This window comes from Corapipo altera, unplaced genomic scaffold (assembly GCF_003945725.1).
Source record: "Corapipo altera isolate COAL_440 unplaced genomic scaffold, ASM394572v1 1, whole genome shotgun sequence".
In the NCBI taxonomy this organism is placed as follows: Eukaryota; Metazoa; Chordata; class Aves; order Passeriformes; family Pipridae; genus Corapipo; species Corapipo altera.
The window spans coordinates 31270626-31297684 of NW_020884873.1; the positions used below are offsets into that span (position 1 = coordinate 31270626).

The window sequence follows — 27059 nt, forward strand, 5'->3', positions numbered from 1 at the left end:
TTTTGTTTGCCATTCATCAGAAAATTCAATATGTGCCAAAGATATTCTCATTTAACATGAAAAAATAGCACACATTCTCTAAAAAATGTTTAAGAATAAAATCCTCACTTGAACAAGAAATAAATTCAAGCTTAATTTATACAAGGCCTGCACTGCAATAATATCATTTAATTGAATAGCACATTTTCAAGTCCCACTAAACATGAAGCACAACTCATCTTTTAAAACCATAAAAAAACACTTGAAAGCATCTTTAAATCAAAAACAGTATCACATATATATGAAATCTGTCTGTTAAGTGCTCAGTTATGTATCTGTGTCTTGTCACCTTATCAATGCTCATATTACATCAACTATTGAGCCAGACATAGTTACGTAATTGCACAGAGAGAACCAAAGATTAGAATTTTCTGCATTAATCCCAGCCACCATAGGGCAGCTCATGGAATTTTTCTTTTAAGAACAAGCACTGATCTCTCTGCCATACTTCTGTCATACAGAGATAGCATCAGCCACTGACCAAATGTTCAGAAAACAGGCAATAGATTTGAAAAATATATTTTAAGGTATTTTGACAGGCACACATAGAATTATTGTTACTAACTACTCTTCTGCAGCCCACAGACCAAAATTCAGTTTTAATATAGCCCACTTAATTACTTTTTTCGAATCCTGTAATGCAGATGCATTTTTAAAGTATCACTAACCTCTTCAGCACTGTCATTTCTGTTGTCCAGAAGGGAAGTTTGAGGAAAACATAGCTTCTACGTACAGAAATTCAATCCCATACTTGGTAAGGCTTCATCTGCACCACAGCAGGATGCACAAATCATGCTAGCAATACCAAAACTAGTTCACAATCCAAATTGTGAATGATAAATCATTCCCCATAAAATCTTTTTTTCAAGTTAGGCAAGTGTCTTGGAACAGAAAATTATCTAGAAAAGCGAGGAAAAAGTGCCTCACCTATTTTGAACTAAAACATTACTTCAAAAACTGGAAGCTAGAAGAATACTTTTTATGGGTTTCTGAAAAGTTTCATCAACATAGTTTTAATTTGGTGCTTAAGAATATACTTGAAAGTAATGAGGAATCTGGTTCCTCGTTGTTTTAGCTAAAGGGGGCCAAAGAATTTTTTCTATTAATATGTGAGGAAAAACTGGAGAGAATTATTTATGAGGCACCATCAGCATCTTAAAATTGTCCACTAGAATAATGCAAAGATTTTAGGAAAAATCTTGTTAGCAACAAAATTGGGCTTTGTTGAACATCAACACCTTAATTGTAATTAATCTACAGATCAAAACAAACACATTGCTAATACAATAAACATCACAGTATCTCTACATCTGATTCTGAAAGCAATCAGGACCCATTGTGACGTGTATATATATATATAAAACATATATAGTCTTAAATTCCTTAGGAAGATTACCCACAACAACCAACACGAAACCTCCACACTCAACACAGGTTTGAAGGCCCCTGGCTCTGACATTCACTCTGTGCACACACAGTCACTGCAGGTGAACAGGACTGGCATTTACTCAACATAACTGAAGTCCTAAGTGATTACTGTGGGCAACTTAGAATCATCTTTTCATAGTTTTCAACCTCCCAGTATCAAAACCATTCCATAAACATTAATATTAGTCTAAACTTGCAAAAACCTCCAGCTATTCACCTTTTTGTAAGCTATCATCTTGCCCACAAACAGAAGAAAACATCAAGAGTGTATTTTCAAAACAAATAAAATTGTCCAAACAGACAAAAGAAAAAGGTCTGTCTTAAAAAGAACTTACATCAATGTTATTTTCCCCTTGGAACAGATAACACTGGAAAACTGCTATGCCTGAAAAGTATTAAATTTTAAATACTTGCCCCCAAAAGATAATTATCTTGAAGTCAAGCATTAAAAAGTAAAACAGGTTTGCAGGAACTATACAAGTATTCCCTCTTTTATAGCCTGACAACTGTAACAAAAACTGTGTTCAGAACTGGTTCATATGTATCAATTGTAATCTAGATCATTCACATACAAAAGAAATTTGCACATCCTGAACCTTCCTGAACCCATGACATTTCAGCCATCATGATCCTCATTAAGGCCTCTCACAGCATTTGTAGTCTCCATTTAGACTAAAACCATCCCTAACAATCAGGAATAATTTGGTGGACAATGAGGTTCCTTTTGCAACTCTTGGCAAGGCTGCTTGTCAGCAGGAAGAAAACTACAGATAAGGAATGCTGCAAGGGGCATTGAATCTTATTGTTGGGAAGCAGAACAAGCCTACCTACCCAAGCCTTTCACAGCAGCTGCTGCTCACTCTTAATTCAGGAGCAACTTTCTCATCTTGACATCAGAGTGCTTAATACAAAGGGAAAAGATCAACAATTATACCCCAAAAAGAAAGGTAACCTTTACTTTAAGGGCTGGTAGTCTTTCTTAGCAGCCATAGCTGTAATTCTAACAAATGACAGAGTTCCACTTAAATAAGCTTTTCCTAAACATTTGAATATTCATGTTCAGTCAGTTATGGTTTTCTTCAAGATCTTAGTGTCTTGCATATAGTTTTTTATAGCTGCATATCCTGAATAAGAAAGAACCATGCATAATTAGCTGACAGGCTTGCCCACTGCATTTCTGTTGTAGATATTTCCCTCCTCCTTCCATAGTTTTGTTTAACATAATTTTTGATAAAAACGTTTTGCAAGTACACTTCAAAGCAAACTAGGTGCTCCAAAAAATACTGAAACTAACTTGCTTGCTGTCTTTGAACCAAAGTGTTGAATATCCAAGTTCTAATGCCTTTCTGTATTGTATGCCATATTAAATTTAACTGCCAAGAAGTACAATGCTTACCAGTGAACAAAGGCATGATGCTTCACAGTAATTTCCTGAACAGGAAATGAAAGGCTACAGATAATGCTGAGCTGTGAATCCCTGACTTTCACTGCATAAGATTCAAGTTCTTATTAACTGATGAGAGATAGCACATTGACAATATTAAAACCAAAATCTGTACCGATTCAGCTGTCCAGTTTGTTCACAACTGGTAAGAGTTTAATCAGCTCCCAAATTATTGTAACAAGTTGATTTATCTATTAAAGCCTTTTTGTATTACTTATATTTGCTTAAGATGGCACAAATAACATTTGTAAAAGTAAACTGCTTCAGAAGAAAAGAAAGCTCCGCCATGTCCCACACATCAACCGCCTAGAGAGGAAAGGTGTGTTCCACTCCATAACATACTCCCACTGCCCTTCATTACTAACAAAATATATAATATCCATGGACTAACCATTAGCTCTCCCCTCTATCTCATGTTCTTATATCAACAACCAGACAACTAGATTTTTTTCTCTAAATATGATTTAATTAAAAACACTAAATCAGCTTTGACTTTTATTTTATATATGTACAATAGTTACCAAATAATGAATACACTTAATCAATTATGTTAAATTTCACATAACATCAAAGGACATCAGCATGGCATGGAATAAGCTCAATGCCTTTTGCAGATACAAAAAAAAAAGCATTAATGTTAACTGTGATTATTATTTTGGTTTGTGGTTTGTTGGTTGTTTTTTTTATAACCTGCTTATTAATTCTCCAAATTATGTTGCCATACAAAACAGTGTAAGTATTTAATTAATCAGTTAATATATTAGCAAATATGAACATTTGTAAAGTTTGCAAGAAATCAATTGCAAAATTACCTCAAGTGTAGAACTAAATGTATTCACGTGAAAGTTACCTGCAGTTAGAAAAATTTTGAAAAAGAGCCCAGGTTGGAGCTGTGCATTAATTTGGTCAAACTGATTCATATGAATGAACAGTCAAGTTTATTCAGATATTGAAAATATGACTATCCTTTTTATTATTCACAAACATTTGTGTATATAGTGTGTGTATGTGTGTAAATATATATAGGTATATATAAAGTGAAGATATGTTAATGTAAAAATATACTGTTCATCGCTCCCAATTACACAAAATTCGGTATTTGGACATTAAACTGTGTAAGTATGAATGTCCATTTCAAATCTACATTCAACCAGCAACAAATACTTAGAAGTATTTTTGTAAACATTTGAGATAGGGAAAATCCATTTACAAAACAATCTTCCTTTAGCACATCAGCATCTCTTCAGCTTGAAAATTTTGTACAGCAGCTTCAGATGGCATATTGTGAATCTGCTCAAATCAAAGAGCTCACACTGCCTTTAGATCAATATGTGTGAAAGCTCAGCAAATGCAGAATTTTCAAATCCATTCTTAATCACCATCCATTTCCAGTTTTCCAGCAAAAACAAAATGCACTTGGCTACAAAAATATTAAGGAATGTTATTGAAAACAAAAGGCTATCTTGGTAGAAGAAACTACAAAAATAGTTAAGTTGAGTCATGTTGTAAAGCTTTAATGCAAGAGCATTACAGTACAGATTTTCTTTACAACCTTAAAGCTTAATCAACACCAAATTTAAATATCCATCTCTCAAGTGCTTGAAAAAATGTGCTCAGTAAAAGTCTTTCTTCAATGTAACCAACTGAAGTTACGCAGGTGTCAGGCTCTGCGTCTCAGACATCTGCTGAGTGCTGTCTTGTGTTCCATTGGCAGCAATTACAGGTGTTGAGATATTCTGATATAACGACGTTGGACAACTCAACTCAGCTCCACTTTCGTCCTCTCCAGTATCTGAATCCGGTGTTACAGAACTGCTTTCTATCCCCAGAATCTCACTGACTGCTTGAGGCAATTCCTGGAAAGGAGGAGGCAGGAGAAAATATTAAAAATCACTGTAATAAAATGAAAAAAAGTTAATAACGACAAGGTCCCCCTCTGTCTGTCCTGCACCCCCAGTAACTAATCATTCATCTCAATTTAGCTGTACTGAAAGCTACTCTCTCAGTATTACTTGCATTACAGTTACCATCTTCTGTAGCTGCTTTTCAAAAAGACAGCAAAGGGAACAGGCTCAAGAATCAATTCCCACTTAACAGTATTATCTTCATTACAAAAATAAAAGTCTAATCAACTATTATAATTACACTTCATGTTATTGAAATTAGTTTTATCAGGTTACCCATTAGTTTCTGCCTAATAAGTCTGGTACGCCTAATGAGTCACCAATGCACCTTCGAACTCGTTTTCTCGAGTACACTGAACATCAAATTTCTTGCAATGAGGTTATCTAGTGAGAGTTGAGAAATCACAACCAAAATGCACAATCCAGCTTTCCACCAGTGAACAGTATTAGTCTATAAAAATCAATCACTCTTGCTTACAGACTTTCAGAATACAGGTGCTGCATAGCTACAGAACATCCTTTATTTAGGCATTTAGTTATTTCACAAGTCATACATGAACACTTACAGCTAACTACATACTTTTACTGTCTATAAATAGTCACAGTAGATATATTCAAAATATCTTTACCTTGCAATTCATCATCTGCATGGAAATTGCTTCTGCTTTGCAGAGTATATATTCCACATCAATTTTCATTGACAGTTCATTGATATGCTAAAAATTCATTCACAAAGGATAGTGAGATAAATGGTAAGTATGCTTTACTGCAAAATACACTGCATATAAGTATCACCTCATAAGCCTGCCCTTAAGCTATGAAATGATAGACATAGTCTATTTGCTTTAAGAAATGGCTACTCAAAGATATAGTCTGCAACAGCTGGCTTTCACCAGTATCCAAGATCTGCAAGAGGAATCCATGGTACTTCTAAATGTGACAAACTATCTAGGCCTCCTACATACTTCCCCCAGTTCACATTTTCAGGGACAAATTAGATGACAGAAGAAAAAGTAGAAGTTAAGATTAAACATACTAAGCAGTAGTCTGAGGGGAAGAACCATTTAATGATCTCATCACTAAACAGACATCCAATAAATCATTTTGAAAGCATGGAGGATAGACAATCAGTTGACATTCAACCCCTCGGAAAATAGTATGCATCTTTTCCTCCCCCGACATAAACCACAATCATACTGCATTAACTGCAAAATGTTAATTAATATTTAACTTAATATTTGAAACACAGCCCCAGACTAGCCACTAGTAAGACAATTAACGCTACCCCAGCCAAAACCAGCACAATAATGCATAAGAATTCAGTACCTTTAATATGTCATTAAAGTCATAATGCTTGTCCATTATTTGCTGTTTTTCAGACTCTAAGATAGCACAACAAAGGAGAAGATGAAAATTTTGACAAGGCAAGTCTGTCCACATGACCTGTTGAAACAAACAAAACACATCTGAAATGCTTATACTTCTGAGAAAAGCAGTTCTTAGAAAATAAATAAGTCCTCAAGTCGAGTTGCTTAACTAACAATAAACTGTTTTTGAAAGCAATTAAGCATTTGTACAATTATTTGGAATTTTTGTTTTGGCCCATTAGCGATAACTGCAAGTCTGAGTCATCAAATGCTTATCTGGTTCTTTAAGACTTCTGTGTCTACCACATTGTCCACTATAATGCTATTAAGCTGCTTGAGCTTGTGGTCTTGTGAATGTGTGTTCTGCCTCAGCTCATGTGAAACAGAAGTAATTAAAACTAAAAAATTATTAGTGTCTGCAAGTGTGAATTAGTAGAAGTGTGTCATGCTCAGCAATGCCTTAAAAAAGTTCCTATGTGTTATAGATAAGGTGATAAAGTTGTTCCCAATCCCCCCACTAGAAGAACCTAAAGATATGTACATGCAGGTATTTAGGGGTGGGTGGGTGTTACTTGCTGACTGCAGACACACTAGCTTTTGGTCCCGTGAAGGACACAAATAACCATTCTCAAGTTCACTGGGACTAAAATGTGCAACCTCAGTACTAATACCCTATTTTAGCAAATTCAGGAAAATTTTTTTTAAAAAGTATTTGAAGAGAATGTGTGTGGTGGGCAGAAAGCTGGAAAACAGTTTTGACAACAAAACCAGAAAGAAGCAAAAATCTGTTTGCACAAATCACTCTGACAAACAGATGCAGGATTTAAGACAATGGATTTAGTCTCAAAAAAGGCAGATAAGAAAGTAGACTCATGAGGATTCAGTTTTACTTAATTAGTAAAACTCTTTTTTCATCATTATTGATGGAGTACAGCCTTAAAGCTGAGCAAGAGCTTACTTCTACTTGAACTATGTAGCCTGTAAACAGAACTGCATCAATATGAAAGACATCCAAACCAGGTTCACCCAAAATAAGGTGCAATTAATCCTGAATGTTTCAATTAAGATTCAGTTCCCTTGGTCCAGAATTAAATTTTCCATCTTTTTCAGACATCCAATATTCTCTTAAAGCATTCTCACTCCAGCAAAAAGACTGGAATGCAAATAGGCTGATTAACAATAACAATTGAACAAAAATGCCTATAGTCTACCAACTTCAGCCTGTCTACACACTATTGTGTTGGGGTTTTTTAACTTCTACTTCATAAGGAAATATTGACAGGTGTACATTGATTTGGTTCAACATGAAATTGCTGCCAAAAAAAAAAATCCATACTTTTTTCTACCATTTTTGATAAAGCTTTTGAAGTCTGGTGCAGAGCATGCACTTAAGCATATAAATACATAACAGCAGCATTACAGTGTGCTGAAAGAATGGAAGAAAAGCAGCATTTAAATTATAAATATAAAATAATATCAAAACATACCACTTAAGAGTGATAACTCTTTTCTTATTATTTCTTTCTGATAAAGCTGTACAAGTAAGGATGCATTTGTTCTAGAGCTACCTCAGCATCCATGAATATTTGTAATCAATACTAGCATGTATGTAAAGTAACTCACCACCAGGTCATTCTGGCTTTATACTATGAACAGTACTAGAATAACACTGGAGGTAGGTGTGAGCTAGCTGAGTCATTCTGTTACAGAATTTTTCTTTTGGGATTCTTCTTTTTCCACCCAGCCTTCCTGCACCATCTTGAGAATGAAGCAACCCCCTGTGCAATCTAAAGATTTAAGAGCTGGCTGGAATTACCAGGTGATATTGCCTGCCTCTCCAGTGTCAAGAAGGGACTGAACTGCTCTCAATCTTGGGACATCTAAGCAGCAGGTCAGTATGCTGTCTGTCTGGGCTGAGTTTGAGAGACAATGCTAAAATGTAAACCCACCCATGGACACAGCAGTTGAACCCACCTTCATATTTCTGTAAGAAGGCATTGCACGTAACATTGCAAATAACTGCAATCACATAACACGTCGCAGCTTATCCACACAAGGTAGAATGCCACCTCTCTATCGCGTGCAACTCTGTCACAGAGCGCTGCTACAACCACCCACATTTCCTACCACAATCTGACTATGGCTCTTGCTCATCAAGCGGGAGAGCTTGGATTTAGCCTCTACTCCAGCTGATGAGGACTGGTATCTCCCATCTCCAGGGTGAATGTCTAATAACCAGTCTAGTGAAGAATCATTTTCATTCGTTTTTGAGATAAAACACTGGAAGTCATGAAGCCAGTGGGAACAGGGAAAAACTGTCCAATGTGGACATACGAGTCAGAGGACAGAAACGGAGGTCCACAAGAACACCCTGAAATTACCAGATTAGACAGAAAAAGCCCCAGAAGTTCTGGAACCTCAGATGGTACCTCTCCTTCCCATTTCTACCCTTCACAAATGAGTACGCCACAGGATAATATCGCCTTTAAATGGATTCCCTCAATACACGTGCTGTTACAAAAGAGAACATGAGTTTTGCTCAGAGTGAGATACCAAAAAAATACTGAGATACCTACTGATTACAATGCGAAAATGCCTCCTGTGCCTATAGCTTGCATATATCCCACTTATACATATCCCTGATACCAGTGAAGCTGCATGGCTACGCACAGGAAAAAAACAACCCACTGTAAGCTGGACTTCAACTGTGATAAAGGTGACACTAGCTTTTACATAAAAATATCAACATAATGTCTTAATTAGTTTGCTTTAAAAAGGAAAAGAAGATATTCCCCTTCCCATTCTATATCTCCTAGCACAGAAATTTAACACTTGTAGTAAACATGATGTGCAGGAAGGAACCTACACGACTATCATATCAATAGGTTTCCATCATCTTCCTAAGAGAGGAAAAAAAACGCTTGAGAGAAAAATGTAGTGTGTTTCTTTTCTCTATGCACACATATACACACAATAAAACAGAGGTGATAAAACCAAACCAGCCTGGGACTATAAACTGTAAATAAAAATACTGTTGTCATCAACTTAAAAAGAAAAATTACTGTTTAAAAAAATACTGAGAAGATAACATAATACTGGGGATAAAGGATGAGTAAATTTCCCCACCGAATCATTATCCTTTATACCCTGGCATATGAGAATTCTTTTGGTACATACTGGTTTCCTTATTTATGAATGTTATTCGTAAACTTTTCCACCATCTGGTTAAAATACCACCTCAATATTCTATGATAGTAAATTCCCCCAACTGATGATAAAAACCTAAAAAAATATTTACTTTAGACAGTTTTAAATACTGGTCCTCCTCTTTATGTGACTCCTTTTTCATTAGTGGAAAAAGTGAATAAAAGCATCAACATTATTTCTCATCCCACCAGAAACAACATTATTTTTCATTATATTACAAACTTTATGCATCTGAGCCCTGTTCTTTTCATTACCCTTCTGTTCCCCAACACGTGTGATGTTATGTCCTGGAAAATACTCCTTCCACTCATCTGAACATTTATTCTCTTGTTTGAGTTTTCAGTGGACGCAGTGCCCTTGCTAAATGCATCTTAAACAATAAACCTGTACTGCTGACAAGACTTCTCAATTTTCTTGGAACAAAGAATTAAAAAGTGTTCAACAAAAATATTAGTTCATCTTAATTATTCCATCCTATCCCAATATTGCCTAAATCAAAAAGGATCTCAGTAACCTGGATTTACTGGAACTTCAACATTTTCATGTTTTACATCATGTTTTTTGGCATCATAGGGCCTTATCATCAAGATTACCTAGACCTTCTGACATCATCCTCCTTATGGTTTTGGCTAACACAAACTACCCTGACAGTGCTTTACTCCACTTAATCTAATAAAGTCCTACCAATACCAAGGAATTAATCAAACACACATACACAAATGCTCTTTCTTCTAGCATGGACTGTTTTCCATTAACAGTGAACTGGTACTCTCCACTTACTACTTACACTCAAGAGTCTGATGTGAAGGATCCTGTCCAAACCTCTTTGAAAAAGCCAATTTATCCCCACCAGCTCCAATAAGTATTTTTTAATTAACTTCCCAAGTTGTTCTTTTGGCTAAAAAGTCATAAAATATGCTCATTTGTCCTCAGATCATTGCACTAAATATTTGAATTTTTTTTAAAATCTAACAGAGTATTAAACACTTCACAGTGATACACACTTTTTGTTCTAAAGTCAAAAAACTGCTGGAGTTTGTGTGATGAAACATCTCCTTACCTCCCAGAGTCGAAGAATATCTTGAAAGCTAAATTCCCTTTTGAATCTGATGAGAAGCCACCGGAAGCAAAAATAAAGGTAGCCTGAGTCTTGAGATTCTAGGAATAAGAGTGTTACATTTCATAAGCACCAAATTTGGTTAAGACAACAGGTGAAAAAAAAATAAACAAAAACCCCTCCCACTTTACAGGTATACATTCATACCACTTATTTTAAAGATGGTAGCCCCTTTTCAAAACCAAAGATATTTGCTGGAGGATGGCATATTTTTAAAATTGACCCTGTTTTTCAATAGGCATGGAGCTATTAATTGTGCTATCAATGCACACAGAATGCAGTAAGCTGTTTCAGTTATTGTGCATGAATAATACACCTACCTAAATAACTGCAAAATCCACTGTCTAGCAAACGAAGCAAAGTACTCAGTTGAATTAGTTGTGTCTTCATACCCTGCATCTGTTCTTCAAAATTCTGATGCTGTATGGAATAAAATATTAGCACTGTCATTTTTATTAACTCTATGATAATTTTGAGATTTGCAGTTATTTTTAAATTTTAAAAAAGTTTTGTTATTGCAACAGTGATTCTCATCCTTTTGGTATTTAACATATGGATATTTAACCATACTTCTATCTAATGAAATGTCTGCCTTTTACTGAGAAGTTTAACTAAAGCAATGAACTCTCTTTCTTTGCTAGCCCTTTTGTATGTAATAAATGTTAGTTTAAATCAGTCCAAGCTCTGTACTTCCAAGCAGCACGACTGCACTCAAACCAAAAAGACAACTTGTTTTTTTACAGTCACATTGTTTTGCCACATGCACATATAAGCTTCAGTTTGTGGAAAGTCTAAATTGCATCTAATAAATACCAAAACGCAGGTATGACAGGGAACAATTATCCTGAACAAAATCCTGCTTAAGACTCCCGATAAATACAACTTTGTCTGTGATGGCTCTGAGTTACTTCAGAATTCTTAAGGAGACAAGTTTGTATTGCACAGCAATAGTATTGCAAACCCACTGCAGTCTGTAACAATCAGAAGAAGTATGTTGACTCCAAACATAAAAATGACTGCTTTAAAAGAATTCAAAAAACCCAATGCAATTTATAAATTACAAGTCCAAATGGTATCTGTAGCTTAGGTGTTTATGTGGACTAAAAAAGCCTTATTTTACCATTTGATCCATATATGACACGAAGCACCAAAAGGCATCTACTTCATTCTCCATAACATACAAGACAGGTGACAGCAAGTCGCTCATCCCCTGCACATAACCTTGATGGAGAAAAAGGAGGAGGAAAAAGCAGATAGGAATTTAAAATCAGCAGTTAAATAGTAATTTTTCAAGTGTGATCAATGACTGCTAAGCATTCCAAGTTTGTACAGATACTGTAATTCTACAATGATTTTGTAATCCAGAAGATCTAATAACATTTATTAGCCATTTCTGCCAATCTAAAAAGAACATGAAGCAAACACATTGTTCTAGTAGTAGTTAAAATATGTACAAACTGAGCTGACATCACAATAGATTTTTAGCAAACAAGTTCCCATTTAGAGCTCAGGAACATATATTGATATTTTTAAGAAGATTAAATATATACCTTTCACCATCACAAATACAAACTTGTAAATAGTTTCCTTTCTATCTGTAATTGGTTGCCTTCTTCAAGACATTTAAAACTTCCTACTGTCTTCCCACTCCTCCACCCACTCCCAACTGAAGATTTTCATCTCAAATTAATTTAAAGAGATGTTGAGTTTCAATTCCAGGAATACAAAATGCAACAGCTTTTATGAAGAAAATTTCACACTTTACGCCTTTTTTTTTTTTTTGGCACTGAATATGCTTTAAGGATTCCTTTATTTAGGGAAGTAGGGACTGTTCTGCTTGGATGGTACTTTACACCCAAGCCTAAGACCATTTGTGTAATGACAACAACAAAGAATACTATGTATCAAAGCAAGGAAGGGAATTAATAGCAAAGTATTGTTTGCAAGAAGCACAAATTATATAGACCTGATTCAAGGATGTGCTTTTACGTTTCTATGCCTAGAAGTGGTCAATCAAGTTCATACCCCCTAAAAAGCACTTGCATGCCTTATAAGAAAAAGCTTCCACTTAACAGAAGAAGGAAATGCCCAATAAAGCATATAATTTTTGCAAACACCTGTAACATTTTAGTTGTATGTAAAAATTCACGATTTTATAGCTTTTTAGTGCCTCTTCCAGCTTTCTTGTTTTGAATTAACAGTCCAATTAAGACCAGGAGAAGACAATGATTTTTACAGATCATTTTTCCCCTTCTTCATGACTCTTCCAATTACCTTATCACTGATGCTAGTGTCAGCTTATCTACTGCCTTACTGCTGACCTCCCTAAGTAAGAGAAGACAATTAATGTGTATGCCTATCATCAGTGGTTGGTTCAACGTGACATTTCTCAGTTGGCTGACTCCATTTCTTAATGAAGTAATGGTAACTGAGTAACTGAAAAGAGGATTAGAGTTAATGACTGAAAATATGGAGCAGGTGTGAGAAGAGCAAGTGTGAGAATAGAACAAGTAACAGCAAAAAGATAAATAACTGAAAGGTCAAAATTTCAAAAAGTTTTATTCCCCACACATTTAATACTATGGCCAACTAAAAATAAATTCAGAGAAAATTCTGTTCAAGACAGTTGAAAAGTCTCTTACGTAATAAAAACAACTCAATTAATGCAGACTTAAGGAATTTATTCAGAAAAATATTGTATCAAAAGCTGTTCTGTCCCCTTCCCTATCTGGCACAGTTTGTGGCATTATATAGATCTCTCTACATCTGCTGTCAAAAGATTAAGTGCAGTACTGCATCAGCACTTGAGTAGCTTAGAAGCCTTGGATGGTTACTATGCCAAATTTACTATATTTCCATTATTATTATTCTTGCTTGCTCATAAAACAAAATACCCACATTTAAGCTGTTTTTAATAGAGTGGGTGGCGAATCTGCTTTAATTTCACTTAAAATGTCACTGTGCATTAATGCAGGTTGAAATGTGGAAAGATGTGGAACAGAGATACATGTTTAAACCATCTCAATCAGTTTCGGTTTTCTCCTTTTTCCAGTCAAAGATCAAGACACTCTAAAGACTTTCAGAAAGGACAAAAGCTAACAAGCTCTGCAGCATGTTTACTAGCAGTTAAAGATTTATTCCTACTTTCTGTCTTCAAAATCTGGCACAAAGTGGGCTTTTTGAACACCAAAAGTTTTCTGAGACAGAATACCAAAAAAACCTCCCAAGTATACAACAGCAAAATGTCATGCCATGAGTGGAGGGGGAACCAGCTAGAAGTATGTTTTCCCTCCCTCCCAAGACAGTTAACAAAAAGCAAGATTTAGGTATCACATTAACACTATGATTAAAGCAAGATGTTATATGCTCTTCCCTCTGCAACAGATGCATGCACTAAAGCGTAATTTTTGACAGATTGCTAAGTGCAATCCTCAAGAACCAGCTTTTAAAATATTCAAAATGACACCATGTTTATAAACAGCTGGTTCAGCATGCTGAGCTTTAATTACAGCAGTGGTAGCTTGTTTATAATTTATACTGATATATCAGTCTTAAAAATGAATATAACACTCAAGCTCCAAAGACCCAAACCCATTTAAAACTCTGAAAAAAGAAATAAGGAAAAAACCCAAGCAAAACCAAGAAAACCAACAAAAAAACCCCCACAACAGTAGGTCTATGGCGAAGACAAACTGCCACTTAATTTCCAATCCCATCTCAGCTGATGAATTCAGATATCTGCAATAAGCATCAAATGGAAGAGAGGAAGAAAAGCTGAACAAAGTTATCTACATTATTAAATACAACTCTTGGCATTTACAAAAACCATTGTAATCAATACAAGTCCAATTTTATTAAGAGGACTTAACATAAGCAAAGTTGCCCATCAGAAATCAAAAAGGCTTTTACATTCAGATGGACACAACTTACCTAAGTCAAAGTCATACATGCAATAGGTCATCAAAATATCGTGAAGTAAAATCAGTCCTGGATTATCTTCACCTTCATAGAATTTATTTGTTCGATCTGTCCTGTTGACATCTTTTTCTAAGAAAACAGTCCAGATTTAAAAACATTTTCAAAACCAGTTCTACAAAGCCAGTACCAAATGAATTCAGAATGTTTAAGCTGCTGATTTCTTCCTCAAAGTGTTGCAAAGCTTTGAAGTGTTTGAGACAACTGCATAATTGAATATCATTGCAAAATAAAGAATATTTTAAAAGAAAGAAAATCCTTCCTATCTGCAATAAAAGGATTTTCTTATAAACATATTTTAAAGTTTTCTGCCTTTATTTTTGTTAATACATTTTATGGCAAAATTCCTGATTATAATTCAGCAAAAATGTTTTACATTTATGAGGATTAAGAAAAATTTGATGTGAGCTAGCTATACAATGCCAATTATGAATACTTAATGCAATGCAGCATAAGCCATAGCTGGAAAACTACAATACGATCAGCTCAAAGACACTGTGATAGTTCATGACAGCATTGTTAACAAATCCTGTTTAACAAGTTCCTATAACTCACAGCGAGATGAAACTGCTCTTTCATCAGGCAGTTTTGATGCCTCAAACATACCAAGCACACAGTATACTCTTTAATAATCTGAAATTCAAAACTGATGTCATGAAATCAGTAAAATTTTGAATGCACTTTGATAAAAGGAGTATTTTGTAGTTTTGGATCTATTTTACAATATAAGCCTAATATTATCACCTACATTTCAAATACTTAAAAAGCAAAAAAATTGCTTCAACAGAAACAAGCAACTGGCCTTTTTTCAACTCTGAATATTATTTTTTTCTGTTATAACTCTCTGAAAATGTAGTTTACTAACCTACCAAGACTCTGACCCTTTCCGCTTGCCTGTTGAATAACTACCTGAAATAAATTTAGTCTGTATCTCAGAATAACACAAAAATCTTGTCCTGCCTCCTGAAGTAACTATTTAGTAATCCTAAACACTGGTGCCCAGATCTCACTACCAAAGAGAACTGAGGATACAAACTGCTATTAGTCAGCATAATTTCATGAAATTTTTTCAAGTAGATATAAAACCCTGCAAGTCAGAATGCACACACACAAATCCCTGTAAGAAATTATAAAATATGGACAGACACATTTTCACTGTCTTATTGGATGTCATTATTTTAACAACATTTCTGGTAAAAACAAATAATAACATAACAGGAAATGAAGAGCCTTTTGTTATCAAGTAAAGGAAGTTTAAAAATCCAGCCATTTTGTAACACTAATGTGTAAAGCTCTGAATTACTCTAGTTAAAAAAGATTTAGTATTAAGTATATAACAAAGTTTGGACACCTCTGGAAAGAGAAACATGTTAGTTTTTAGTGTTTCTACATACAGGTTCCTCAAAAGGGTACATTTTTTCAACTTCATATTAAACTGCAGAAGTGTGTGAATTTGTCCAGTTAGGTATATTTGGGAATCCAAATTTACCTATAAGACTTCGGTAATCTCTTAATCTTGAATTTCTCTTTTCCTGTTCCTCACTGACAGATTTCCACTGCAGTTTCATCCTGAAATATTCATCCCTGAAGAAGAAAGATAATTTTGAAACCAAAACATTGTCAATTATTACATTTCTTTGATTTTTTTTAATTTAAGCATTCATTCCATTTGTTCTTTGACATAAATGGAATAACATCACCCTGGTTATATAATATTTTTACTTTAATATAACAATAATTCTTAAGAAAGTCTCACATGCTTCTTGCAGTCAACAATTTTAGCAGCTTCTTTCAACATTCCAAAAAGCTTTTTATCTTAAGATGCAGCTTTTAAATTTATTTTGTAACAAAAAAATCACTGTACTTACGTTTTCCTTTTCTGCAGATTTGCTCTCTCTTCTTTAGAGCTATTCCAAGGAAAATACCCCAAGAGAAATTTCCATGCCTCCTTTCTTAAAGTATGACAGAGACCCTAGGGGAAAATGGATAGGAAATATCAACAAAAGACTATTTTCATATTGTGAGGAAAAGTTCCTAAAGCTATACAACACTTCTCAAAGTAACAACTTCATAGAATTTTGATATGTTGGTTTCTTCTTACAGTGTAGCCAAATCTCATGTGCTAACTAGGTATCACATCTGGACAAAATGGACAGAAGAGAGTATGATTGAGCAAAAACTGTAGAAGCACTGGATTCATACTCAGATAAGAAAGCAACCTTGGAAAATAATTTTCCCCCTATGTTTTTGCTTCACTGATAGGAATAAAAAACTTACAGGCAGCACAGACTTTAAAAAGAAAAAAAAAAGTACCTTTAAAATGTGTATATTTAAGTATCACGCTGCTTAACTGCCAAATTTCTGGTCTTGCCACAAACTGATCATGAGGACTAGGCTTCCATATATTTATTTTTTTAAATAAATATTTTCACCTAACAAGACATGGCCAACCTTCAGACCAATCTTCCATTTAAAGCTACCAGTGTCCACTCAAGAACAGTGTTTGTCAGGAATCTCTCCAATTAATGCTCAATATTTGTAGATAACAAAGCTGTAGATGTACTGGCTAATCACAGCCCGCTCTCATCAAAGGAGTTTCTTTCAACTCATGTAGTACAGTCGTAAGAATGAGGTACTTTTGCTATGAGAGTCCCCAGTTTACCAGACCAAGGCTGGTTTGATTCCTCACTATATTTCTTCATTTACCAATAGCATCATCCAATGCAAAACTAAGTAGAAACTAGAACTTTTCCAGTAACAGGCCAACAGCTTAAGAGATGCACTTTAACTTCTTTCTTTTTTTTTTTTCTTTAGTCAGGATGTGCACTTAATGTACTGGAAGTTACTGTGATCTTAAGTCACAAATAAAATAGAGCACTCACTCCTCTGGCAAGGGCAGAGATAATGGGAAAATGGGCTACAGGAAGAACAGATTTGTAGTAATTCTCATGATTGTGGAAGGGCCTTAACTGGGTACTTGAGGCACATGAATATTAAGAAACAGTCACAGAAACCAAAAAGGGCCTCCTTTTCACTCTACCCCCTTTACAATACATTACTTAATATATATAGGTCTTTTAAAAACCTCTAATATCAACACTATAATTCTCTACTTCTGTTCAAACAGACTGCATGCTTGCAAATATGCATCAACACACACACAATGAATGCACTAAGGCAGCTGGATTCCCACCAAAAAATAGAAATATTAAAGAAACATTAGGTAGAAAAGCCACAGGACATAACTACGGTTTTCAAAATTTCCATCACTGAGACTAAATTCACATTCATATTGCAAAACCCTCAGTTCAATTAAAAATATCAGCAAAAGTGTTTAGGACTGCTCTGATGAGGGTCAAATCCAGGCACACTCCTGGGCAAAAAGAGAAGTTTTTGCTGGAGAAGAAAAAAAAAACAAACTTTAAAAAGAAAAGAATAAACCAAATATCCTAGCACTAAAGCACTGGTCTTTTCTGGAAAGCCACTTTGCTTTCTTTTCTTTATCACTTAAGCCTCTGTGTTTTCAAGTCACTCACTTCAGCTAGCCACCACAAAATCCCTCTCCTCGTAGAGCACTTTGTATGTCTGCAAGACTGTTGAGGTACAGGTTAGCATGAAATCATGCTTTATGAAGTCTCTAACAATACTGACCGAGTCATGCTCAAAGTCCTGCATAAAGCACTGCAAGCATAATGAAAACAGCATAACCACGGTTTGGGAAGGAAAGTAAAAGGAGCCAGAATCATAACATAGGTCTTTCTGAAATTTCGAAAAACAAGTTACCCCTTTGAATATTGATTGCTTTATGTAGTCGACATCTAAAATTCTTCCTTCAGAATCCATATTCTTAGCCCACTCTTCAGCTGACACAGGCTCTCTTCTACTAACTTCAGGCTGTTTTCCTAGATCGATCTGAAACACAAACACATTATATTAATCCCAACAACGTGCTTGGGTAGTTACAAACAACTGCAGAAAACTGCCCAAACAGCAGTAAGCTTGTCAATTTCCTATATTCAGTGCAACAACATTTTCACATGCACATACCTCAGGAGCAACTCTAAGGATCTAAGGCTGTGTCCACATGAGCAGGAGTGTGGACCAACACAAACAGATCTTTAGAGTAAGATACTCTGTACTGAAGACCTAGCTATACATGTTAATATTTCAGATTTTGGAGGATGTATGTGTGTTTTAAATAACCTTCTATCCCCAAAAACCTCTGAGTTAGCTTCTCATAAACTAAAAGCCTCTATGCAAGTGGAAATGTATTAGGTATGTGCAACTCAGCAAACAAGGACAATAGAGAACTTCACTTCAAAAACACATTCCTGATACACACTAGTGCATCTTGAGAGAACTGAAAAACAACTTGTGCTCAGAGATGTTGTCCCCACACAGACCGCACAGTGTGACTGAGAGATCCATTTCAGTACACTTAAAGGCCTCGTGAGAAACCGCAAGACTGTCTGTACTTTCAGAACTTCTAACACCCATCCAAAGTTTCAGTTTGTGGTTAGTCTCTCTCAGATCCCAAATTGCATGTTTAAGCACAGCAGAATTCAGCAGACAGTAATTCCTTACTTCCTACAAATATTTTTATGACAGCAAGCCCCAAATGAATTTGTGTTCCAACTCTTTCTTCATAAGTCCAAGAAATTTGTCAGATTAAGATATATAGGTCAGTGTTATTTTCCATATGTAACATTCCTTATACTTTTTCTCATGGATAAATTAACCAATTAAGTGCTAGGCAGCAACTTCCTAGAATTACCTAGTTCAAACAGCTACTGCTAAGATATTAACACTACCCTGAACTCAAGAAAAAAAAAAAGCATAAAACAGATAATGCTTTGAAAATATGTCAGCCGCTTAAATAATAATCACAAGCATTTAAAAATAAACCTTTTCCACCTATCTGTAGAAGACCAACAGGAGCCCACAGTGATTCATGATCCAATTATAAGTTCATTCCAGCTTTGGTTCAAATCATATATAAATCTGTAATTTATACACCCTAGACATTAATCATCCAATTAAATACTTTGTTTTAATCTTAGTCCTCTTAAAAAAAACTGAAACGTTAAAAGTGATTAGGTAAAAAAGTTAGTTATTAATCTGCATTTCCCAATCTTATTTAACCTAGCTCTGACATCAGAGTAAATATAAAACATAAAATCAGACACTTTTTAAGGGAGTGACTCTAAGATAACTATAGTCACCATTTCCTTAGTTACAAACCTCCTTTCAAAGCAAAACTTGGACTTGCATGAATAAAAATGACGTATTCAGAAGTAACTGATGATGATCCTAACTCTTGTGAATAAATGGCAATGCAGCATGTACCACAATTGCATAAACAGTATAACTCACCATGCTTCAAGTCCTACCATTCCTTTAAAGGAGTGCATAAAAACAATCAATGCCTCTGTATCGTGCATTTATACACTCACTCGAGTAATGACTTCAAAACCTGGTTCTTCCTGCTGATTTATCTTCAGCCCTGGAATAGTATCATGGATAAGGTCTGCCATCTCTGATGGTGGTCGCCTTTGATTTGATGGGTCACTTAAGCGGAAACTGTCAAAAATATAGTTTGTGACTTTGGAAAATCTTCCCATTGTTACGGTGTATGGATCTCTCTTCAATTTCTGTGTTATAACAAAAAAAACAAGCAAAACACAAAAAGCCTCAGACTATTTGTAATTCTTGCACTCAAAGCAAAGCATCAGGGAAAGTCCCATAGGTCTCAAAGTTACTGAAGTTTCATGTATCAGTAGTAACACAGAGCAGTCATCACATGATTAAAAAAAACATATCTTAAGTATGAAGATTGGATACCAGTGTTCTTGGTAAGCCTGAGCTATGTATAGGACTGGATCAGATTTCCTGTTTACTTTCCAGTGATTAATGGCACAAAACATCATCCTTACGCCCAGTCTCCCTACCTTCATAGAAAAAACACTTTGAGCCATCATGTACTCTGCTAGGAATCTCACATAAAATCTGCTTTGACAACTAAATCCAGAAAGTAATGTAATTCACTCATGAAGATTTTCTTTAACTAAATAGGTCACTGGGTCAAAACTCCAGCCTCATTGAAGTCACTGAAAGTTTTGCTGCTGACTTTCAGAAGTCAATAGACCCCACCAAATGATAAGCAGTTTTAGCATTAAAAAGCGCCTTTTTTTAGTCAGTATTGTCCTCTTTGCTGCTGTATTTCCAGCATGTTTTCAAAAGTGTCAGAAAATATCAATGAAAAAATATTTAGTCAAAGAAAACTTAAAAAATTATAATTAATATGTTTTGGTAACAACTAAAATTTTTCCTTTTTCCTCTAAAATTTTCTCTACCCAAGTGTATAGAATCACAGGGAACATGAGTAGGTCTGAAATAGCGACAGAGGGAAATGAGAAGTTATTAGATCATAGAAAACAACTTATAATTAAGTGTACTTTCTATAGTAGGCATTTGGTTTAGGATACAGTCAATGCTTCTACAATGGCATTATTATTGGCAATAATAATGATGCCTTAAGCCCCTAATAGTTTTTTTTTATTTTTCTAATATTGGTAAGCCTTGTAAGTTTTATAGGTAGACTCTAAAAGCAGCACCCCTTGTCCCTTGTCCCTATCCCTTTCCCTGCAGCACCCTTGTTTATACATTCCTTAACCCTCTTACCCCATTCTATGCTCCCCATATCAATCCTGTTTCTGAATACAGCAGAAATGTTTAGTCTTTTGTCAAGGCAAGGCCTAGACAGTTGACAGAACAGCATATCAGGGCCTAAACCACAGAATGAAGTCAGGAATTAGGTAACTATGTACCCTTTGTGCTCTGATGATGGTGAAGATGGGATGAATGAGGGGTCCTGAAATACATCCCAGACCCATTTTAAGGGGGTGGACCCGGGGCGGTCCAGAGCAAAGGCCACAGGGTGGACACATCTGGGATTGGATGGATGGTGTTATAAAATGTAACCTCTCGGGCACAGGAACACACGCGCGCGCATCTTGTAACATCTTAGCCTTGGCAAATAAACCCCTTCTTACCTCACCCCTAATTTACTGCTACGGAGATTTTTTTCAGCACCTAAATCCCACGGCAACAATAATAATGCCATAAATGGCATTGTTACTTCAATAATGGTATTAAATCATTATTCAGGGAATATTTCTGCGACATGGTAGGGTGGATTTTTTTAACGCATCTTCAGAATAAAAAATTGCAAGATAATACATACTTGTAATAAACCATACGATGGTTCATCAAGGAGATTTTCAAAAGACTGAGACAGAGACTTCTGAGTCTTCACAAGAAGAACCTGTTCATGATCTGGAGATCTGCAATAAAATTAAAAAACGTTGTCTGGGCACCACCTTTATTTTCTGAATATATTTTTAGAACATTTACTGCTTTTGAAGTCACATTTCAGGCTTTGTGCAAAAAAAAAAAAAAAAGGTAGATTTCATGCAAGATCACTCTTAGTCCTTAGCACAGGTTAACAAGCTAATGCTACACAGAACAGGAATTCAATTTTTCAAAAGATTAGTCTTTGCCATATTCATTATGAATTGTACTTTTTTGTTCTTTTAAAAATGAAGCTTTTAAAAGCTTTTGAGAAATTACTCTGGAAGATAACTCCATTCTGTCACTCTGTAAGTGACAGAAGTTTTCTTCAATGATAGTTTTCTATTTTTGACAATGGACAAAAAGAAGATGTGACACAGGAAATATAGTGAGACACAGTCAGCCCCAACACAATATATGCTGAAACTCCTTTAAAGTAACAGAGGAAGTGAAAAGAGCCTATCTCATCCTATACAGTTAAGGAATTCTTTCTACTAGTTAGTCAATCTTACATTAAGGAATTACATTACATCAAGGAATACAAACTGCATTTCAATGTATGGAAACACATCTATGCCTTTCCAAACAAAAGTATTACAACAGACACTGTCAGAATAATTCTAAGATTCATACCGATAGGAGCTTAAAAAACACCAGAGCCATTGTATTGTGAAACAGAACCATCTCAGTACAAATGTATTTTTGTGTAGATTCCAAAAGCTAAAGGAACACAAACCTGATTTGGCCTAACACTGTATTTGCTCACTCTCATTCAATACAACATTTACTTCTCGACAGGCTTGCACAGGCAGATGAAAACAATAATAAAGACAATGGAACCACGGTGCTCCTGGTATTTAATCTGTTCTTTTGTTCTCACACCCTCTCCCAGTGCAATATCCTATTTTGTCTCCTTCTTCAGCACAGGCACCCCATCACTTCCTCAACCAGCTCCTCAATCACAAATTTACTGCTCAATAGGTGACAGAAGACAGAACATCTCAGAAAGCAGGCTGACATTCAAGCCTTGGAGTTTGAAGTCAGACACGAGAAAGCCAAGCACTTTGCCATCTGACTCTAATCCATCACACAGACTTACATTTATAAAATACCTCTCTACTGCTCTCTCCCAAAGTTTAAATCCACTACTTCTAGTCTTTGAAAGAAAAATTACTTTTCTTTTTATTAGCACCTGCATCATCTACCATGTTATTAAAGTCAAAGATAAGAACTTTAATAAGCCTTATCTCTCTCCTGTTCCAACAGGACAGGACACTGTTAACACTGACGGATATGAAATGCAACAAGAGATCTCATTTTGAGACAGCCAGACATCACAGTCATAGTTCTGAGGCAGCAACGGTTAATGAAGCTGAACTGGCTTTTGCTAAAAAGCAGCACAGGGGCAAGGACAAGTCATGTATTATGTTTGCCTTAACTAAAAGAACGAAAACTTTATAGCATACCTCCTTTTTAATTAAACACTCTTTCTGGACAGTCAGGTGGGCATCAACAGCTACTTTGGTAATGTTCAAAAATTTGTGAGCTAGACACTTTCTTAAACTTACTCATAATCCTGTGAGTTAGAAAATGTCACCCATACACATAGTGTTTTCTCAATATTAGACCAGTGCAACCAAATTAGGAGGCACATAATCCTTAAAGCAACAAATTACAAATATTTTGTGTGAGTTTAGCCACTTCATAACCACTAATTTCATCAATGATGTGACATTTTATAAGGACTGGTGTTAGAGAAGGGCAAAAACTTTTGAGGTAATAGGAACATAAGAAAATACCTATGATAGAAAGATAATTTAGAGATAAGCTAAAATTTTGGCCTTAATATCAATATCCCAGATACTGTAAACTAGAAATTGGGATAACAAGTAATTATGCTGCCAAGTATTTGCTTGTGGCATCCAAGAAGCTGAGTAAACATCTTTTCCTAAATGAGATTGTGAGCTTAGATGCATTATGCACTAAAGAATGAATAAACATTAGGAAACAACAGAAATATGCAGATTAAGTTTGTTATTATCACAACTTCGGTTCTTTTCTCCTTCCTCAGAAAAAATTATCATCATAATTCATGACTAGACCCCAGAAAAGAATTTGGTGCCAGAAGCAGACTTTAACTGGATAAGAAAACTAAAACTGGAAGTTCCTGCTCAGCTCAATGCTGAAGTTCATGTATTTTCCATACTGCCACTGCTTTCTGCTTTACAGTTCCTGAAGTATCTGCTCTTGCATTCATTAATGCTTAGAACTGTTCAAGGTGACAATACTAAACTAAGCAGCTCAGCACACCCTGCAAGCTTGAATAACACCTCAAGTTTCCCTGTCTCATTTTAGCAATTGGGTTAGAAAATCTGAAATATGTTGCTGCAGTACATAGGCAACAGATCACACAGATCTGATATAAAGCTTTCAGTGACTCACCATACAACACAGGTGTTTTTCAAGAGGTTGCTATACACCACTTGCCTCAAAAACCTGCCCCAGCCTACCAGCAACTGGTCAGAAGGTATCCACAAATAAGTAAACACAGAGCAGTCTGCTCAAAAAGGAACAATTTCCTCTGGAGGAAAGGGAGAGAGGTGGGGGGTGGCACAACGACAGTATTTCCCTGTGCCTGCAAAGCTGTGAAATTATGAAACTAAGTGAAAGGAGGCTTAAGGAAGAATTAATTTGGAACCTAAAGAAAAAACCCTCAGGATTTAAAATGAAGTTGTCATCCTGAATTTTTTAATCTACAGCTGTACAGAGAATATTCTTATTTAAAAGTTCATCCTGCCACCCCAGTAGCCTCTCCTTTGGTCTTCTTGACTTCTCCCCTTAAAAAGCTCACATACATTGCTACAGCCAGTACCATTTCACCAGCTGTTCACACTGACCATGCTACCTTCTCCAAGCAGTTGACAGCTTCTGATTATCAGCAGCTCCAAAACCATGTCTTGAGACTGCCAAAGTGTTTCACAAATCAGTTCAATAAATATACAACACTCATGTCCTATTGGCTTGCTCTCCATCCTAGCAGTATTACTTGGCAACAACCTTCCCTACTTGCTGAAGGCAGCTCTGACCTCAGTGATGCTACCAATGTGAGCAGAGCCCTCTGTAAGGATTCCGAGAGTCATTTCACTATCCACCTTCAAATCTATCACACTACTATGTTGCAAGTGACAATAGCAAAACACTTTTAAAACAGAATATCTGTTACGCTGATGTTACACCTGTTATAGGTGTACATGTTACACCTCATTTTTTTCTTCATGCTCTAGCTAGTCTTATTTACCCTACTACCTTCTTAAATTATATTTATGTCTACATGGTGAGATCAGAACATTTTATTTTATTCTGCTCTTACGCAGAATCAAAAAGGTTTTTATCCAAGTGATAAACTTGGAGGTAACACAGTATAAATACACAACAACCCCCAAGTATTTAACACTGTGATAGGGTCTAACTATGTTTACACTCAGAAAGTTGATTCACAGAGTAGAGATCAAGCGTGAAATATCCACCATGCAAGAAATTACAGAGAAACAGAATTCTAGGAGAAAACATTTATATACAATTTGATTTAGTTGACAGTGCTGTAAGTTACTCCCACACTCATGTAAATACTCATATATATTTCCTGCAAAGGTGATGATCTCAAATTTTAACACAAATTACCCCATTTAACAGAAGTGGTTCATGAACGATTTAACTTTTGCAATGAATGTTCATGAGCAGCTTCTGCACCCACTAGAGGGAGCTACCAAGGCATTCGAAACTAGTAACACTTCAACAGATTCTAAAATATTTCATAAATCAATCCAACAATTTTAAAACTTCAGCTTACATTCCCAAATGTATATGTGAAATCACAGTTTTAGTCACCTTGAAAATTGATTCTACTTATCTGAAATTCATTACAGGATTTAAGTAAACCAATAATCTGTATTTTGCAGAACTAAATTGTCTGATACTTACTCATCCAGCACAACATGCTTTTCAAGGCATTTAATCAATAGTTTGCTATCTCCACGATGAAAGTGAAGAGCCGGAAGCTTCACATCATCCTTCAGACAGAACACCAAATAGGACCATCCCATGCCTTTTTTGTTTTGTTTGATTGATTTCAGATCTGTCAAACTGAACAGGAATGACCACTTGCTTTCTCCATTTGCATGAGTTGTAGCATCTTAAAAACAAAATTACCACATGATTTCAGTTTGACTTCCAATGTTAGCAAATACAAATGCATCATATCTGTCACTGTTCCTAAAAAACAAACCCAAAATATAAACCCCAGCATTGGTTCTAATAATAAAATGCACACTAACTGCTATTTCTGAAGTTAGTCTTCTACAGACTTCTAAAATAATGGGTAAGTCCACCAGACTGCTCCCCTAAAACTGCACTTATAGCTTACAGGAAAAGGTTTTTCACCCAGAGGGTGCTCAGGCACTGGAACAGGCTCCCCAGGGAAGTAGTCACCAAGCCTGACAGAGGTCAAGAAGCGTTTGGACAACGCTCTCAGGCATGTGGTATGATTCCTGGGGATGTCTGTGCAAGGCCAGGAGTTGGACTTTGATGATCCCTGTGGGTCCCTTACAACTCAGGATATTCTACAATTCTATGACAGAGGTGATCCAGCAGTTAAACATACAACTGCCGTATCAAACACCAGCAGCAAGCTAAATCCAACCAGTACCTCCACCATGTAGTCATGTAGTGCGTGATATACATTACAATACTGATGCCCACAGTTATTAGCCATGTGTTGTGTAAGACTGCTACCAAAGGAAGGGTGAAGGAACTGAAAACCTTCCCCTCACCCCTCTCTCCCGTACTGTGGAAGCATGTATACACTTTGTGCAAGACTGTATACATTTACAGAGAAGGAATTAAACTTTACTTTACTAGAGGACACAAAATTGCCAGCAGGCCAAGAAGGAATTTTGCACACACCCTGGCCTACTCTCATCAAATTACAGCAACTGGAAACAAGCAAGAAGTAGCAAAGAACAAAATTCAAGTCAGTAGTGCTCAGTGACACTCACTGGGGATGAAGACATGCTCTGGTGCCTGAAGATGAAAAATCAGTACAAACTAGTGATGCAATAAACCCTCTATACTCAGCAGAGATGCTGGGCTTAACTATATAGAGATAAATCTCTAAAGATAGATGATAGATAGATAGATAGATAGATAGATAGATAGATAGATAGATAGAT

At 35.8% G+C, this 27059-nt stretch overlaps 1 protein-coding gene across 1 annotated transcript in view; it reads right to left on the minus strand.

Annotated features, from left to right (window-relative positions):
• Positions 1-3356: 3356 nt before the first annotated feature.
• TBC1D15 (TBC1 domain family member 15) overlaps positions 3357-27059 on the minus strand; it is a 39182-nt gene continuing 15479 nt past the window's right edge. Inside the window, exons 5-17 of the mRNA XM_027654825.1 lie at positions 25813-26023; positions 21725-21824; positions 19935-20132; positions 18265-18393; positions 16350-16453; positions 15971-16065; positions 14437-14553; positions 11627-11727; positions 10827-10926; positions 10450-10547; positions 6142-6258; positions 5445-5531; positions 3357-4767 (exon numbers count right to left, since the gene is read on the minus strand). Of these exons, the coding sequence (XP_027510626.1) occupies positions 4561-4767; positions 5445-5531; positions 6142-6258; positions 10450-10547; positions 10827-10926; positions 11627-11727; positions 14437-14553; positions 15971-16065; positions 16350-16453; positions 18265-18393; positions 19935-20132; positions 21725-21824; positions 25813-26023 (1664 nt within the window). The 3' untranslated portion in view covers positions 3357-4560. The remainder of the gene's footprint in view (positions 4768-5444; positions 5532-6141; positions 6259-10449; positions 10548-10826; positions 10927-11626; positions 11728-14436; positions 14554-15970; positions 16066-16349; positions 16454-18264; positions 18394-19934; positions 20133-21724; positions 21825-25812; positions 26024-27059) is intronic.